The sequence below is a fragment of the Amphiura filiformis genome, chromosome 16, assembly GCF_039555335.1.
Source record: "Amphiura filiformis chromosome 16, Afil_fr2py, whole genome shotgun sequence".
NCBI lineage: Eukaryota > Metazoa > Echinodermata > Ophiuroidea > Amphilepidida > Amphiuridae > Amphiura > Amphiura filiformis.
In genome coordinates, this window is record NC_092643.1 from 37,135,579 (window position 1) to 37,155,697 (window position 20,119).

The 20,119-nt window shown below is 37.4% G+C and overlaps 1 protein-coding gene across 3 annotated transcripts in view; it reads left to right on the forward strand.

Moving 5' to 3' along the window:
• LOC140135945 (ranBP-type and C3HC4-type zinc finger-containing protein 1-like) overlaps nt 1-3,075 on the forward strand; it is a 37,296-nt gene extending 34,221 nt beyond the window's left edge. For 2 of the 3 annotated variants that reach the window (XM_072157639.1, XM_072157641.1), the window contains exon 12: nt 2,199-3,074. In XM_072157639.1, the coding sequence (XP_072013740.1) occupies nt 2,199-2,279 (81 nt within the window). In that variant the 3' untranslated portion in view covers nt 2,280-3,074. Of the gene's footprint in view, nt 1-472; nt 588-2,198 lie in introns of all 3 variants that reach the window. The other variant, XM_072157640.1, reaches the window with a different exon arrangement.
• Nucleotides 3,076-20,119: the final 17,044 nt, after the last annotated feature.

The following is a 20,119-nucleotide window of genomic DNA, read 5'->3' on the forward strand; positions in this document are numbered from 1 at the left end:
TCAGTATGCCCATATTAAGACAAAATAATTGCAAAGGCCTGGCAAAGACCATCGGATGCACACGATCTATGAGGTTGATGAACTACGTCATACCCCCCTGGAATAGTGCATTGTGGGATAGAGAGAAAAAGGTCTATAGGAAACTTTGGCACCTTGTCAACAATGACTAGAAAAGCTGCTTTTTGCTACTGTTACAAGACAAGCAACTTTTCTAGCCATTGTTGACAAGGTGCATGCACCAGGTGACAAGGTGAATCAACCTTTCTTTTACGCGCTACTAACCAATCAACGGTTGTGGGGAGTTTGATTGACAGTAACATCAGATGCAAACACATCAGATGCAAACTAGTCTTTTTAGTTCAGTCTCGGATTATAACATTATCCATTCTTCTTTACTTAGAATCATTACCCATGCTTTTCGTATCATAAACATCATTTGCATATCCCTATACTTTGTGTGTTTTCATGGCAGGGTCAAGGTGATATATCTGGTGGCTGTAGATGTCGAGTCGGTGGTGTACGCTGTCATGTAAACTGCACTAATTGTCACTGAGTTTCAGCAAATACTTATTATATGGCTCATTAAGGTGATTTCATGGTTTTCATTTTAATAGCAGATGTCATAATTTAATTTACTTGCTTTGAGACACTGTCATTCACATTTTTCTGGAAAACTTCTTCATAACTCCGTACTATTAGGAAGTCCGTCTTATAAGATGCAAAATTGAGATATCATCAACACATAACGCTCCTGGAGCACACTGCCTAACCCTAACCCAAATCTGGGAGCACTAATCCTAATGCTAGTGCTCTAGGAGCACTATGTGTTGATGAAATCTCAATTTTGCTACTTGGAATAGAATACCATGTTTGACCTAATTAGCACCCCTCCCCTAATAAGAGCTCCCAACAGAATTTTTCAAGTGACAGGTGTCTCCCTTTTCAATGCACCTAGCTGTGCAACTAAATTCCATCTAATTTCTAAATAAAATTGCCTTTTTAAACTTTCCCGTTTAGGATTATGATGATTTTTGAATATAAATTCCCTTTTGTGACTTTTAATTTCGTAATTCTAACAAGCAGTCCCCCAAAATAATGCTAATTAGGTAAAATATGGTTAGAGGTATACTAATTGGCAGTTGTGGGTGGGGCTCAGTGGTGGAGCCAGGGAGAAGACAGGGGGGAATTTCACCCACAGAAATTTTGCAGGGCTAAAATGGGGACGGCAAAGAGTAAAATGCCATTAAGATGACTATAAACAGGGTGAAAAATTCACAAATGGGGACAAAAAAAACCACTCAAAGGCTGGCTACGCCACTGAGGGGACTCAAAATACCATGACAAAATGTGTGGTTTGCAGATCAAAATTCACCTGAAGGGCCACTGGTTTCCCCCTCTGCCTAGACATTTTACCCTGTGTGCCATTGTATGCCATTGAGTGTTGCTTTGTATTCACCTGTAGCTGTATGGGCTATTCCAGTTGACATCCTTATACCGCCTGTGGAAGACATGGCCTTAATTTCCCCCACAGGGAGTGTGAATTTCTAATGGAGTCACTCATTCAGGTAACTCCATTTGAAATTCACAGTCCCTGTAGAAGATTAAAAGTTGTGTCTTCCATAGGGGTGTGTGGATTGACAGACTTATCCCCCCTCCTCATAAATTGCAGATTTTTCTTATAACTCCAGTGAAGGTATAGGCCTAAAATATGTTCTTTTTGGTGATGTGAACATAAACATGTACCTTTCTATGGGTCACTGTGATGCACACATTTTCTTCAGGAATCCAAACCACTGAAAGCAATTCAACTCAAAATTTGTAATTTTTCATCAAAATAATTACAAAAGTGAGAACATTACCAAACATTGTACAAAAACAAATATCAAGGGGTCAGAGCCAAAAGGCCCTAAGTACAAAAATGCCATTTAATGATACAGACATTTTTGTACTTAGTGCCTTCTGGCTCTCACACATTTCATGCATAGTGTTGCACTTAGGGCTTTACATTTCTGCTGATAACAGTTTCTGTGGCGGTAGCTTCATTATGGCTATACAATCATAACGTGCCCAGTGTTGTAAGGATTATTTTTGGTACCAATTTTGGCCAAAAATGCACTTAGGGCCTTTTGGCTCTGACCCCTCAATATATTAGAAAGGATTTCAAAATGCAGTTTTTTATTTTTCTTGATTTCTTGCAGGGAACAGGCGATACCTCTGGTGGATGTCGTTGCCGTGTTGCTGGTAAACCTTGTCATCCAAATTGTGGTAACTGTCATTAATGACACATACAACTCACTTTGTCATAATGTCTGAAAATGACGTATTCAATAATGATTGTAACCTACACAGTGAAGAAAATATCTATGGACAATGTAAGGTTGTCAACGTATAATCTGTACCCAACTTCACTATTTTTTCTGGTGTTTTGGAACACCCTGTATAAGTTTTTCTGATGTAATGTACTTTTACAAGCTACAGAGAACAGGGTCTTAGCTAGAAATTGATGTTTGCCCGTCATTTGAATAACATTGCCTGTCCTAATTTGACCTTAAAAACATTTACCAGACTTCCATAGCCCATTGATGTTCAAATATGTGTTGCTATGACCTTGTTTTGCAAATCTGGTCAACTAAAAAGATAAATAGCCTTTCTCAACACCTACAATAATTAAGTAGCATCTCTTAAAGGCATTAATTTTGCCCGTCCTAGAAGCAAACTCTCGTCTAAAATGATGGGCAGATGGGTGGCTAGCTAAGACACTGAATCAATGACCCAATTTTGGGGTCATGTGTCCAAAATGTCACTGACCTGGGTTGCTAGTCTGCTGATGAAAGTCGAAGTGTCGACTGAAAATTCCAGGTCCGCAAACAATTTTTGTGTTGTGATCAAAGATTTAACCTACTAAATTATAATGTAGTTTTAGTTGGCATAGAAATGTTGTCTTTTTTCCTATTGGTTACTTCAATCAGATGATATGACAATTTTAAGATAAATACCGGTACTCATTTTCATGTCAACACAGAGACCTGTAATTATTGTGCAATTCTTGGTCTCTTCAATGGCACTTTTGACATGCCTATTATGGGCTAGAAATTAAAATAGAGTTTAATTGTAATGAACTTCGGTATGCAACCTGTTGTTGGGGTTTGTCTTTTTCAAATGATCAGTGTTTTGCAAACTGAAAGAGGTACATTCACAAAACTTTCACATGTAATATACAATATATTATTCTAATATTTCCTGCAATATTTTATGATTTAATTACTGTCAAGTATTATAACGATTTTGTGACATTGGGTACAGATCATTTTAACTCACACTGTATAAATTAAGACAGAAATAAGACCCCCCTCAAAAAAAAAAGATTTGTCTCAGAGCTAGGACTGTGCATGTATTTTTTTTTCTTTTTCCACGTTTTGGGAGGGGTTTTACCTTTTTCTGCTTTCATTTTCATTTTAAAAAATGAAGAAATTTGGCCTCAACAACAACAAAAGTATCCCAAATATTAAATTCAGTAGTTCTCATAGCTTTTGCAAAAGCAATGCAGATTTGCTATTTTCTTCTGAGATAAACATTTTTTGCCTAATAAAGGGGAGGTAAATAGCAAGTGAAATGTTTTTCATCTCTGTGTTGTTGCCCATGCAGTTGTGCACTGTGCTATTACCTGCCTGTTTTTAGATACTGTTTTATGGTCAAATCAGTTATCATGCATGTTGGATGTGAACATAAGCAATTTCAGGAAAATTCTAGATTGATTTCAAGAAGTGTTATTGATTTCATCCTGCTTGTAAACAAACACTCTGAGAAATAGTTTGAAAATATATTTTTCCTTTGCATTTTTATGCTCTGAAACTTTCAAAAAATTTCAGTGTCTATATTTGGTTTAACAATATACAGGGATCTATTCAGTCAGAGTATAAATTGTTGTATTTAGGGAACAAACCAAAAGATCGATGACGTCCTATAAACGAAACTAGTTTCGTTTAGGGGGGAGGGGGTAAAAATACTCGATTACATTTGTAAAAGAACATCGGTCTGAGGAATGTGTGATTATTATTATGTCAAAATTTTCAACATTTCATTATTACGTTTCTGGCAGGAAGGGAGGGGGATCGGCTGAGAAACGAAACTAGTTACGTTTATAGGACGTCATCAATCTTTTGGTTTGTTCCCTTAAAGTTTAGTCCACCAGCTTGATGGTCAACAACAAAATCCATTTCCAAGTGTTTTATTGCAACTTTAATTTTGCTCTCCATAAATTACCCCCTATGTTATATTTAATACATGATTTATTAGCATATGTTTAATGTTAAAGAGTTGTAATTACAAATTTAATGTTAGCAAGTACTTATACTACCGGTATTATACAAAGATTTATAAAGGTTTACTTTTCCAATCAAATGATATTCTGTACTTTAAAATAGTTTTAATATTTTATACTGTGTCTTGTATCAAGTTGAGAGTACCATTGGTGCGTTTACTTGTGGGTGCGTCACCAGCGTACAGACAAATCACTTCAGCATGTTTCAATACACTCGACGGGATTAGGTTGGCATGCATGATTCGAAACTGCCACTGCGACACCCAACATGGCATTACTCTCAACTTGGGATGATGAGACACATTATATTCTTTGGTTCAATCAAGTTCAGAAGTGACGTCATTCCTTTTTTTTTTTTTTTTTGCAAGCGTACCAACAAACCGCCCTTGTACGCATGTGTGTACGCTCTACGCAATTTACTTTACACTCACTATTCGACACTGCGACCTGCGAAATAACGCATCGAGATCACTACCAAACTTGAGGCAAACCAATGTATTATAGTACTATTCATCTGTTTACCTGCTTGATAGGAAAGACTCTTTCAGCTTTAAAGAGAATTTTAGAGATCTGTCAGGACCAAAATAATCTGCAAATTTTCTGAAGTCAAATAGTTGATAACTTGGGAGAATAATGCTTAAACCATTTCTTTATCACAAATATCAGCAAAATATGAAGAAATCAAGAAAACTGAAAGGTTACATCCGTCTGTGAGATTGGACTATACCATTTAAAGTACCCATTACCCCTGTGGAAGATTTTGGAAATCTCTTCCACAGAGGGAGTATGAATTTCATATGGAATGAACACATCAGGCAGCTCCATTTGAATATCATACACCCTCTGAAAAAGATTTAACCTGAATCTTCCGCTGAGGGAGGGTGAAGTTCAAATGGAGCTGCTAATGTGTTCATTCTGTTTGAAATTCCTACTCCCCCTGTGGCAGATATTACCAAAATCTTCCACAGGGGTAGTGTGTAATTTAAATGGAATAGCACATTATGTCCCTAGATTTGCATGGAATGCCAAGACATTGGAAGAATTAAAGCAATAATGTGTGATTTGCATAAAGAATAGATTCTTATTTAATTTCGAGCCAAACAAATGAGGTATAACGAAGAAAATTGTGATTCTTTCCAACGCCAACAATGCGTGTACTACGCTCACTGATCGTATTACATGTAACTGCATGGAGCATCGCGCTCGACATGTGTACATACGAGCTGACATCCATGGTACATGTTAGCAAGTACTCGATCGTTGAACTCTGAATAAAACCGGGTCGACCCGGTTTTAATACAAAAAGTTAAATTTTGCTGTTATTAAAGCACTTCAGGCTTTTAGGTGGTATTTTAGTATACCACTGGCCATTATATAAAGTATGCAAAAAGTTGAAATCCGAGTAAAATTGAGGCATCGCTGTAAAGCAAATCACACATTATGGCTTTAATATTTGTCGCTTCTCTTGATAAAACAGTGCTTAGCTTGTTCATTGTATGGGTCAGTTACTACATAAGCAAATATACGTATATTATGAAAGTGCAAAAAAATAACATGCAGAGATAGTTTAGTTTGGGATTAACAGATCTGTGAATGTAAATTTAAATTCAGGTAGAAGTGTGTTACTTGTCCTATTAGGGGCTGTGCAATAATTATCTGTCTCCCAGGGAAGGCAAATTTCAAAATGACCTGCCAAAAATGCTTGCCCACTCCGCACTTGCCCCAAAAAACTTGTGCCTCTCCACCTCTCAGCCTGCCAAGCTATCCTTGTCCTGCCTTTGCTCATAGCAAATTTTTGGGAACCCAATGCGCAGACCTTAAATGTTCTAGATATAGGAAATTGAGCAAATTTTGAACATTTGCGTACTGTTTTCCTAAGCCTTAGTGACCCATAAACATGATAAATGTGTGCCAAAATAGTTGGCACCCCCCCCCCCCCTTTGACCTGCCAAAAAATGCTACAAATTGCTTTCCCCCTTTTTTGCCAGGGGATAATTATTGCACAGCCCCTTAAATAAAACAATATAGGTAAACTTTAGTCAAAGGTCATCTAGGGGGTAATTTAAATAACTGCCTCATAGCATTAAGCAGTATAAAACTATGTACACTAGACAACTCTGGGAAGATGATTGGAAACTTTTGGAGCTTTTTGGGTTTGTCAGCTTACGCACATTGAGATTTCGCCACTCCTGAACACAGCCTTCCCAGAATGCAAAATGATTTCTTCTTCCAATGCTGCTTTAGATTAATGTTCTTGTTCAGGTTGTTAGTAGGTTTGTGTCTACCCACTTTGAGGGGGAAGGACACAGACCAGGTTGTTAGTAGGTTTTTGTCTACCCACTTTGAGGGGGAAGGACACAGACCAGGCTGTTAGTAGGTTTTTGTCTACCCACTTTGAGGGGGAAGGACACAGACCAGGTTGTTAGTAGGTTTTTGTCTACCCACTTTGAGGGGGAAGGACACAGACCAGGTTGTTAGTAGGTTTTTGTCTACCCACTTTGAGGGGGAAGGACACAGACCAGTAGGTTTTTGTCTACCCACTTTGAGGGGGAAGGACACAGACCAGGTTGTTAGTAGGATTTTGTCTACCCACTTTGAGGGGGAAGGACACAGACCAGGTTGTTAGTAGGGTTTTGTCTACCCACTTTGAGGGGGAAGGACACAGACCAGGTTGTTAGTAGGTTTTTGTCTACCCACTTTGAGGGGGAAGGACACAGACCAGGTTGTTAGTAGGTTTTTGTCTACCCACTTTGAGGGGGAAGGACACAGACCAGGTTGTTAGTAGGTTTTTGTCTACCCACTTTAAGGGGGCAGGACACACACCGAAGATGGTGGAGAATATCATGGCAAAATAATTTGAAATTCATTGTTCACAAACGTTGTGGGGTCCAGACATAACCTGCAGTGACTCCGGATTTAGGGGGCGGCACCCCAATAATTTTGGTGGGGGCCAAGTGCCAGTAATTCAAGGTAAAATTCATAATTTTAGGGTAAAATTAACAATTTTAATGTAAAAATTCATAATTTTAAGGTATAAGGTATAATAAGATACACCCCTCCCGCACACATATCCCTCAGCATTGTGCGCCGGGGGGGGGTCACATCAAACAAATTTGGTGGGTATGTTCCCCCGGAATTTTGAGGTGGTGGGACTTTGGGAGCTTACGGCGTACCGGTAAAAGGGGGTCTTTTGGAGCTGCGAACCGGGCTTTGAACAAGTAAAATGGGGACTTTTGGAGCTGCAAACAGTCAAAATCAAGGTTCTTTCTTGGCTTTTTGGTTGAAAATCGCCTGAAAAAAACCCCAGAAATATGAGGAATGAGCAATTTTGGGGTCTTTTAGAGCTGAAATTATCAAAATCAAGGGTCTTTCGGAGCTCTATTTTGGTCAAATATAGGGGTCTTCGGCTGCGACCAAAAGGGGGTCTCTCCGGGGAGCATACCCATGTGGTCATTTGTGTTAAATGCCCCCCCGCGTGCACCTCATAGAAGACCCATACTATGGTCTGATTTGTGATATAAATCACTTTAAAAAATATTATAAATTGTTTTATTTATTTGAAATGCTATACCAAAATGTATATAACGCATGTGATCTATTTGTTGAGATAAATTGAAATAAAGTTTTTATCGAATTGTACAAATTGACAAAGTTTGTAAACTTATTTATTTTGATGTTCCAAATAACCCTAACTTCCCCTAAGCCTCAGTCAGAGTCGCGCGTTGGCTTTTATGCAATCACTTGCAACATTTGATCTATGAGTGAGTTGTGTGAGACAGTATTTTGTTTATTTCAATCAATATATTTCTGCTCATGAAACGTGCTTGCAGCGAGTCTTTTTTCCTATTATATTGAATTCATGCGCTTTTGCTATCTACTGAAGTTAGCTCAAATTTAATGCATTTTGTTCTTTTTATCTCTGGAACGAAATGGATTGATGTGCATATTTGACCCCGTATATTTAAATGCTATCTTCAGTAGATATAGCGAAACAAATTTTAATTAAATTTAGAGAAAATGATGTAAAACGTTACTTCCAGAGTAGAAAGATGCAATGAATCAGGATGAGATTCTAAATGCTATCTTCAATAGATATATCGAACAAATATCCTAAAACGCAAACGGCTACTCTGCGTGATTTAAAAAAAAATCGTCATTCGGCGCGCTATTTAAAAAAAAAAGAGGGGAAAGAGGTAAAAATAGAGAAACAGGCAGATGCAAAAAGCAATGAATATGTAATGTCGTTTTAAATTTTGTGATCGGGACTGATGTATTAGAAAGAAAAAATTCGCCGCTACATGATGAAGTAAAAATGTAGAGAAATGTAAAACGTGACTTCTAGAGTAGAAAGATGCAATGACTCGGGATGAGATTCTAAATGCTATCTTCAGTAGATAGGCCCTATAGCGAAAAAAATTAACGCACGGCTACTCTGCGCGATTTAAAAATAATCGGCATTCGGCCTAATGTCACACGCTATTAAAAAACCAAAAAGGGTGGGGTGGGGGAAGAGGTAAAAATTGATTTTAAAAAATAATTTTAAATCTGTAGGCCTAAGATTTAATTTTAAATCTAATACTTGATTGGTCCCTGATCACAATCCTTTAGGATTTATTTTAAACCCTTGAAATTTAGAGTGTAGGCCTACACAGAAAATGATGTAAAACGTTACTTCCAGAGTAGAAAGATGGAATGAATCGGGATGAGATTCTAAATGCTATCTTCAGTAGATATAGCGAACAAATATCCTAAATCGCAAACGGCTACTCTGCGTGATTAAAAAAAAATCGTCATTCGGCGAAAAAATTCCGGCCGCTACATGAAGTAAAAATTTAGAGAAATAAATGTAAAACGTTACTTCCAGAGTAGAAAGATGGAATGAATCAGGATGAGATTCTAAATGCTATCTTCAGTAGATATAGCGAACAAATATCCTAAAACGCAAACGGCTACTCTGCGTGATTAAAAAAAAATCGTCATTCGGCGAAAAAATTCCGGCCGCTACATGAAGTAAAAATTTAGAGAAATAAATGTAAAACGTTACTTCTAGAGTAGAAAGATGCAATGACTCGGGATGAGATTCTAAATGCTATCTTCAGTAGATATAGGCCCTATAGCGGGAAAAAATCAACGCACGGCTACTCTGCGCGATTTAAAAAAATCGGCATTCGGCCTAATGTCACGCTATTAAAAAAACAAAAAGGGTGGGGTGGGGGAAGAGGTAAAAATTGATTTAAAAAAATAATTTTAAATCTGTAGTCCTAAGATTTAATTTTAAATCTAATACTTGATTGGTCCCTGATCACAATCCTTTAGGATTTATTTTAAACCCTTGAAATTTAGAGTGTACATTTGTCTTATATCGCTTTAAATTTAGAGAAAATGATGTAAAACGTTACTTCCAGAGTAGAAAGATGCAATGAATCAGGATGAGATTCTAAATGCTATCTTCAGTAGATATAGCGAACAAATATCCTAAAACGCAAACGGCTACTCTGCGTGATTTAAAACAATCGTCATTCGGCGCGCTATTAAAAAAAAGGGGGAAAGAGGTAAAAATAGAGAAACAGGCAGATGCAAAAAGCAATGAATATGTAATTTCGCTTTAAACTTTCTGATAGGGACTGGTGTATTAGAAAGAAAAAATTCGCCGCTACATGATGAAGTAAAAATTTAGAGAAATAAATTTAAAGCGATATAAAAAAAAATGTACACTCTAAATTTCAAGGGTTTAAAATAAATCCTAAAGGATTGTGATCAGGGACGAATCAAGTATTAGATTTAAAATTAAACCTTAGGCCTACCGATTTAAAAAAAAAATTTAAATCTATTTTTACCTCTTCCCCACCACCCCCACCTTTTTTTTTTGTTTTAATAGCGTGACATTAGGCCGAATGCCGATTTTTTTTTTTAAATATCGTTCATAAATCCGCCTGTGAAGCGGTTTCCGGTCATCACGCCTATAGTCCAAAACTTTGCATAAAAATTCTAGAAAATCGGTACAATATTACCAATTTTAGTGTTGAAAATCGTGTTTTACTAGAACTTGTGAATGTGATCTCTACAAATTTGATATTTTACGATTATGTGCGCATGAACAAACGAGGTCAGAACGAGGTCAGAACGCGGTTAGCAGTCGGATATAAACACGGGAAAATTTTTTATATAGCACTAATTTTCTCAAGGTCGGACCTAAAATGTGTAGTCATTTTCAGAAATGTTATGCATTTTGTTATAATTTTGTTCTAGTTAAGATGATATCAAATATATATTTCAAAGTTGGACCTAACTCGACTTATGACCAAAATGCGACCACTATTTAGCACGTAAAGTCTCTGGAAAGCTTTTTTGTGGCATGTACACTACCCGGGGGGGGGGGGCACTTCCATGACAAATATGCATCATGTGCCTCGGGATAGACCCCCTTTTTCAAACCGGCTTGTACCCAATGACCCCCTTTTTTGTGTTATGGTCCTATCTATTACCCAATGACCCCTTTAAAAAAATTCATGTACTCAATGACCCCCTTTTTCTATTTCCTGCTATACCCAATGACCCCCCCCTTTTTATTCCCAAATTTAAGTGGTATTTGTGTTCTCCTCCAGAAATAATGAGATTTTTCACATTTCCAAGGTGGCCAAGTTGTTTTTACGCAGTTTGGCACTTATTTATGTGTACTTAATGATATTCTTTTGGCAATCCTGTACTCAATGACTCCCATTTTACTTTTTGTTACCCCAATGACCATCTTTTTTTAATGTTTCATACCGAATGACCCCATTTTTATTCAGGTTGTGTACTGAATGACCCCATATTTTTGTAATTGTACATTTGATCTGAATGCCCCCTACTTTTAACATGGCCGAGGCACATCCCTGCCATTTCAGATAGGGAGTGCCCCGCCCCCCGGGGTACACTAACTTTATCTCGTTCAGCAGACAAAAACGACAACCAACGGGCATTTAAATTTGAGCTATCTGCAGTTGATAGCAAAATCACACCAATCCGAAAAACACCAAAATGACATAAAACAGATAGAGAAATGTAAAAGCTTTATTTCAAAGTTTGTTTCAGCGTCATACGGTATTCGATTCTTGAGATATTTCAATTTTAATATTACCCATGTAAATCAATGCAGGAGCGCTATAGACACCGGCACCAGAATCGAGCAAATTACGGCATGTCTCGCCACATTTTCTTTTAGTATAAAAATCGGCACTAGGCCGAATGCAAAGCTAAAACAGAAATGTTAAAATGACGAAGCTGACGAAAATTGCTATCTTCAGAAGATAACAAGCAAAAATAATAATAATAATAATATTAAAAAAAAACATTGCCTAGCACGCGTTGTAGATGGTCGTTGAAGAGGAAAAACCGTGGCTACCCGGAAAAAATTGGTAAAAAGCTGATTTTTGCACCAGACAAGCAGAATATATCATAGAACATCATATCCAAAATCCCCAGAAATCCTCCTTGGGGAATTTGTTTTATCCAAGATGGCCGCCAAAATGGCCGCCAGAACATATAATTTAGTATCTTAGCTTCTAAAGCAGATATGATGATGATTTTAGTGTCTTTGAATAGGTTTAAGAGGTCAGAGAATTCAAATTTGTACAAACCTAACACACTGATGTCTTCAATCACACTGAAATCCAAGATGGCCGCCAAAATGGCCGCCACAACATATAATTAGCTGTATCTTAGCTTCTAAAGCAGATATGATGATGATTTTAGTGTCTTTGAATAGGTTTAAGAGGTCAGAGAATTCAAATTTGTACAAATCTAAGACACTGATGTCTTCAATCACACTGAAATTCAAGATGGCCGCCAAAATCCCACCACCACATATGATTAGATATATCTCCGCTTCTGAAGCAGATATGATGATGATTTTAGTGTCCTTGAATATATTTCAGAGGTCAAAGAATTCAAATTTGTCCGTATCTAAAACACTGAAGTCTTCATTCACATAGGAATCCAAGATGGCCGCCAAAATGGCCGCCACCACCACGTGTTATGATCAGGTATATTTTGGCTTATGAAGCAGATAATGATAATGATTTTAGTGTCATTGAATAGGTTTTAGGAGACGCACAAGTCAATTTTGTATTTATCTTCATAAGTATATGTCTTTACTGACACTTCAATCCAACATGGCCCTCAATATTGCTAAAATCAAACATGATTAGCTCAATATCTCAGCTTCTGAAGCCAATATAATGGTGATTTTAATCTTGAATAGGTTTTTAAGAGAATGTAGGTTTTAAGGGTCAGGGAATTGTTGCAATTACTTAAAACCCGGGCTTATAACACTGAAGTGCAAGTCGCAATAGAATCCCAAATAGCTGCCACCACATGTGAATATATATCTCAGCTTCTGAAGCAAAAGTAGCTGTCTTCGTTCTCATCTACAGGTATAATCGCCTCAGTGTTTTGGCAATGTTCTGTGTAATCTTCACAAGCTGTGACACATATAAGTCCATTTTTGCGACAGGATCATCGGTTATTTACACAAGAATTCCTGGAGGAAAGTTTACAATTGTATCGTACAAGCTTAACATTAAGCTATGTGGTGCTGCATCTAAATTCGTAAGGACCGGTGCTAGTACGATGTCAGAGTGTTTCCAGCCCCATTGCTTTAAATTGGATTCAAGTCATTGTTTGTTAGCTTTCTCCAAAGTATGACCTGTAAAACAACCCGCAGACTGTGAAAATGCGCTGCTCTTTCAGTAGGTGAAAGCTTTTGTCGATAGCTGTGGATCAAATGATGCTTTATATGATGATACCATCGCCATGGATTAAACGTAGACCGTTTAAAGAATCTTCTTCTCTGCCACAATATAAGATAACAAATAATCTGATGCCAGCTGTACCAATCTGTTCTAATGTCGCCTCAGGATCGCTCATCTAGGATGATATCTGCTGCAATTCTTTTATCTTCTTCAACAAACTTGTCTTTCCATGTCTAAATGTTGCAGAAGTAGAGTCGCAACCACTCCAGACATGGATAAACAAGAGATGGGATGTCACTACTTCACCAGCTTTGTTAACAAGGTCTTGAACTTTCCAAACCACCAACCCTTTCTTCTCTGAATGGAAGTAGATATCAGCCATAGTCTGGTCTCAGTGGGACAAGTATATCTGTGTCATCTGCTACTACAGGTACTTTTCTTGTCTTGCAAATTGAAGGGTACATTCCATTCCACTATCATATAGTGTCAGCATCTCCAGTATTATTGTGCACGATCTGACCATTGGTTTCCAAGTATCGACTCAGCAGCGAGATAAACTGACTGTTGTTCTTCTCATTCGAGAGGAAGGTCTACTGGTCATGGTGATAACCTTCATAGATTCTGTGAGCTGAATATGATAAGAACAAATAGTTGATAGTGGAATGTACCCTTCAAGACTCCTTCAATATTCAAGACAAGGAAGAGAAGTGCCACTGGGGACCAGAATATGGCTGATATCGGTGGGTTGGAAAGTTCAAGACCTTATTAACAACGTTGGTGAAGTATTGACATTCCATCTCAGGTCCTGTTTATCCATGCATGGAGTGGTTGTGACTCCACTTCTGCAACATTTGGACAACAAGTTTGTTGCAGAAGATAAGAAGAATTGCAGGAGATATCATTCTAGATGAGTGATCCTGAGGCGACATTAGAACAGATTGGTACAAATGGCATCAGAGTATTTGTTGTCTTATGTGGTGGCAGAGAAGAAGATTCTTTAAACAGTCTGCGGTTCGCTTAATTCATGGCGATGGTATCATCAAATAAAGCATCACTTCATCCACAAAAGCTTCCACCTAGTTAAAAAGAGCAGTGTATTTTCCCAGTGTGAGTGTTCTTTTGTAGGTCATACTTTGCAGAAAGCTCACAAACAATAACTTTGATCCAAATCAATGGGGTTGGAAACTCTCTGACACCGTACTAGCACCGGTCCTTACGGATGTAGATACAGCACCACAAGGCTTGCTTAAGTTTGTACGAGACAAATGTAAACTATCCTCCAGGAGTCCTTGTGGAAATAACGGATGTTCCTGTCACAAAAAGGGATTTAAATGTGTCACAGCTTGTGGAGATTGCAGAGGAGAAAATTGCCAAAACGCTGAGGCGATGATACTTGCAGATGAAGTCGAAGATAGCTACTTTTGCTTCAGAAACTGAGATATAGAAAATCATGTGGTGGCAGCTGTTTTGGATTCTATTGTTACTGAGCACTTACTTCCGTGTTTTAAGTAATTGCAACATTGAAATCTTTAACCCCTAAAACCTACATTCTCTTAAAAGCCTATTCAAAGATTAAAATCATCATTATATTGGTTTCAGAAGCTGAGATATACAGTTAAGCATGTTTGATTTTAGCCATATTGAGGATCATCTTGGATTACAGTGTGAGTGAAGAATTGACTTAGTACTTTAGATAAATACAAAATTGACTTCTGCGTCACCTAAAACACATTCAAAGACACTAAAATCATTATCATATCTGCTTCATTTGCCAAAATATACCTAAACATAACATGTGGTGGTGGCGGCCATTTTGGCGGCCATCTTGGATTCCAGTGTGAATGAAGAATTTAGTGTTTTAGATACGTACAAATTGGAATTCTTTGACCTCTGAAATATATTCAAGGACACTAAAATCATCATTATATCTGCTTCAGAAGCGGAGATATATCTAATCTAATCATTTTGGCGGCCATCTTGGATTTCAATGTAATTGAAGACACCAGTGAGTTAGATTTGTACAAATTTGAATTCTCTGACCTCTTAAACCTATTCAAAGACAATAAAATCATCATCATATCTGCTTTAGAAGCTAAGATACAGCTAATTATATGTTGTGGCGGCCATTTTGGCGGCCATCTTGGATTTCAGTGTGATTGAAGACATCAGTGTGTTAGATTTGTACAAATTTGAATTCTCTGACCTCATAAACCTATTCAAAGACACTAAAATCATCACCATAACTGGTTTAGAAGCTAAGATACATCTAATTATATGTTGTGGCGGCCATTTTGGCGGCCATCTTGGATAAAACGAATTCCCCAAGGAGGATTTCTGGGGATTTTGGATATGATGTTCTATGATATATTCTGCTTGTCTGGTGCAAAAATCAGCTTTTTACCAATTTTTTCCGGGTCAAAATGTCCAACGACCATACTATACGGCGAGAAATGGCAAAACTACATTGAACGGGGTTGCGCGCTCAGAGAAAAATCGGCACTAGGCCGACTGCAGAGCTATAAAACACAATGTTAAAATGACGAAGCTGACGAAAATTGCTATCTTCAGAAGATAACAAGCAAAAAAATAAATAATAATTGTAATATTAAAAAAACAAAAACAAAAAAACATTGCATAGCACGCGTTGTAGATGATGATTCAGTACGGCGCGAAATGGCAAAACTGCATTGAACGGGGTTGCGCACTCAGAGAAAAATCGGCATTAGGCCGAGCTATATAAAGAAATGTAAAAATGACGAAGCTGACCAAAACGGCACTTAATGACTTATAAGGCAGAGATTATCATCTGCCTGTTTCTCTATTTTTACCTCCACCCCCCTTTTTTTTTAATATCGCCGAATGCCGATTAGTAATTCGGGCAGAGTACGGTAACCGTGCGAGTTTTAGGATTTTTTCGCTATATCTACTGAAGATAGCATTTAGGATCTCATCCCGATTCATTGTATCTTTCTACTCTAGAAGTAATGTTTTACATTATTTTCTCTAAATTTTTACTTCATCATGTAGCGGCGAGTTTTTTCTTTCTAATACGTCAGTCCCGATCAGAAAGTTTAAAGCGATATTACAGACTCATCACTTTCCGCATCTGCTTGTTTCTCTATTTTTACCTCTTTTTAGCGCGACATATAGGCTGAATGCCGATTTTTTTTTATTAGCGCAGAGTAACCGTGCGCGTTTTAGGATTTTTTTCGCATTTAGAATCTCATATAGTCCCAAATTAACGCCTATAGTACCAAATTAAACCAAAACAAAATGTCGCAACATTTGAATTTTTAATTTGATTCTCAGTAGATGTAAGCCTAATTCGATTCGAGAATATAATATCTCGCGCAGGGGACAATGAAAACATTTTATTTAAGCTATATACTAGTATTCAGTAGGTAGAACAAAAAACCACATGCAATTAAAATTATAATCCAAAACATAATGTAGCAACATCTGAAATTTTAATTTGATCTTCAGAAGATAGCACACTATAAAATATCGCTTTAGCGTTCATAAATCCGCCTGTGAAGTGGTTTCCGGTTAAAGTTTATCACGCCTATAGTCCCAAACTTTGCATAAAAATTCTAGAAAATCGGTACAATATTAACAATTTTAGTGTTGAAAATCGTGTTTTACTAGAACTTGTGAATGTGATCTCTACAAATTTGAAAAAAAAAAATGCGAAAATTTGAGTGATAGGCCTATTTACGATTATGTGCGCATGAACAAACGAGGTCAGAACGCGGTTAGCAGTCGGATATAAACACGGGAAAATGTGGCCTTTTTTATATAGCACTAATTTTCTCAAAAATTAGTCGGACCTAAAATGTGTAGTCATTTTCAGAAATGTTATGCATTTTGTTATAATTTTGTTCTAGCTAAGATGATATCAAATATATATTTCAAAGTTGGACCTAACTCGACTTATGGCCAAAATGCGACCACTATTTAGCACGTAAAGTCTCTGGAAAGCTTTTTTGTGGTATGTACACTTTATCTCGTTCAGCAGACAAAAACGACAACCAACGGGCATTTAAATTTGAGCTATCTGCAGTTGATAGCAAAATCACACCAATCCGACAAACACCAAAATGACATAAAACAGATAGAGAAATGTAACAGCTTTATTTCAAAGTTTGTTTCAGCCTCATACGGTATTCGATTCTTGAGATATTTCAATTTTAATATTACCCATGTAAATCAATGCAGGAGCGCTATAGACACCGGCACCAGAATCGAGCAAATTACGGCATGTCTCGCCACATTTTCTTTTAGTATAAAAATCGGCACTAGGCCGAATGCAAAGCTAAAACAGAAATGTTAAAATGACGAAGCTGACGAAAATTGCTATCTTCAGAAGATAACAAGCAAAAATAATAATAATAATAATAATAATATTTAAAAAAAACATTGCCTAGCACGCGTTGTAGATGATGATTCAGTACGGCGAGAAATGGCAAAACTACATTGAACTGGGTTGTGCGCTCAGAGAAAAATCGGCACTAGGCCGACTGCAGAGCTATAAAACACAATGTTAAAATGACGAAGCTGACGAAAATTGCTATCTTCAGTAGATAACAAGCAAAAAAAAAAAAAAAAAAATAGTAATATTAAAAAACAAAAACAAAAAAACATTGCATAGCACGCGTTGTAGATGATGATTCAGTACGGCGCGAAATGGCAAAACTGCATTGAACGGGGTTGCGCACTCAGAGAAAAATCGGCATTAGGCCGACTGCAGAGCTATATATAAAGAAATGTAAAAATGACGTAGCTGACCAAAACGGCACTTAATGACTTATAAGGTAGAGATTATCATCTGCCTGTTTCTCTATTTTTACCTCCCCACCCCTTTTTTTTAAATAGCGCCGAATGCCGATTTTTAATTCGGGCAGAGTACGGTAACCGTGCGCGTTTTAGGATTTTGTCGCTATATCTACTGAAGATAGCATTTAGGATCTCATCCCGATTCATTGCATCTTTCTACTCTAAAGTATAAAAGCTTTATTTCAAAGTTTGTTTCAGCGTCATACGGTATTCGGTTCTTGAGATATTTCAATTTTAATATTACCCATGTAAATCAATGCAGGAACTCTATAGACACCGGCACCAGAATCGAGCAAATTACGGCATGTCTCGCCACATTTGCTCAGTACGAATGCAAAGCTATAAGGAAATGTTAAAATGACGAAGCTGACCAAAATTTAAAACGGCATTTATAAAGCAGAGATTATCATCTGCCTGTTTCTCTATTTTTACCTCTCCCCCCACCCCTTTTTTGTTCTTTTTAATAGCGCGGCATACAGGCCGAATGCCGATTTTTTAATTCGGGCATAACCGTGCGCGTTTTAGGATTTTTTTCCGTGCGCGTTTTAGGATTTCTTTAGCTATATCTATTAGGCCTACTGAAGATAGCATTTAGAATCTCATCCCGATTCATTGCATCTTTCTACTCTAGAAGTAATGTTTTCACATTATTTTCTTTAAATTCTTACTTCATCATGTAGCGGCTTTCTCTATTTTTCACATTATTTTCTTTAAATTCTTACTTCATCATGTAGCGGCTTTCTCTAGTTTCCCCCCCTTTTTTTTATAAATAGCGCGGCATATAGGCCGAATGCCGATTTTTTAATTCGCGCAGAGTAACCGACGGTGCGCGTTTTAGGATTTTTTCCGTGCGCGTTTTAGAATTTTTTTAGCTATATCTATAGGCCTATTGAAGATAGCATTTAGAATCTCATCCCGATTCATTGCATCTTTCTAATGTTTTCACATTATTTTTTCAAAATGTTTACTTCATCATGTAGCGGCGTATTTTCTCTTTCTAATACATCAGTCCCGATCAGAAAGTTTAAAGCGATATTACAGACTCATCACTTTCCGCATCTGCCTGTTTCTCTATTTTTACCTTCTCCCCCTTCTCCCCCCCCCCTTTTTTTTTTAATAGACCGAATGCCGATTTTTTAATTCGCGCAGAATATTAGGCCCTAACCGGAACCGACCGTGCGCGTTTTAGGATTTTTTCGCTGTTATTTACTGAAGATAGCATTTAGAATCTCATCCCGATTCATTGCATCATTCTACTCTAGAAGTAATGTTTTACATTATTTTCTCTAAATTCTTACTTCATCATGTAGCGGCGTATTTTTTCTTTCTAATACATTAGGCAAATAGGCAGAGTGTGCGCGTTTTAGGATTTTATATCTACTGAAGATAGCATTTAAATTCTTATCCCGATTCATTGCACCTTTCTATTCTATGGTGCATTTATTTTTTGATTGCGATCAAATGAAATACTTGTGGAACAGTCTGACCCAATTTATTGAAAGCAAAACTGGTGATAATATTACAACTAACTAACAAAAAATGTATGACTCTGAGCACAGAATTGTAATAAACTTTCTTGTATTATGTTTGAAGTTTTATATTCATAGATGTAAATTTCAAAAGACTTTTCCCAGTTTTCAACAAGCTTTTATGAACTTTGTGCGACTCGGAAACTTAATACAAAATATAGGATTGCCGAAGGTAGGGCCTAAAGGTAAATTGGGTAAAACATTTTAAGAAATTTGACCTATAAAATGAGGATTGAGGTCACTTTGACTGCCAATCTGTTTTTATTTGCATTTCCTATTTTTTTCTCATTCTGCACCTGATGAAAATAACATGAAAAACTTGTCCTTTTGTCTGTGTCATTGTTGTTTTGCGTTGTTTGTGTCCTTTTTGGTAAAATTTCCAAATAGCTCGCCAAAAATCGTTTGCCCCCCCCTCTCGGCCCGCTAACTTGCCCCCCTTTCTAGGCCCGCCAACAAATCTTTGCCCCCCCCCCCCCCCATTGCAGGCCCTACATGCCAAATGTTTTGAATCCAATTTGCAAACTTTAAATGGTTTATATACATGTTGCGAGCGCAGCGAATGTGTGCCAAAAATCTCTTGCCCCCCCTCTCGGCTTGCCAAAATGTGCTTTCCCGGATCCCCCCTTTCGGCTCGCCAAAAATGTCTTGCCCCTTATGATTTTACCCAGTCCCCCCATACCCCCCTAGGGCTCATACCGGTATCT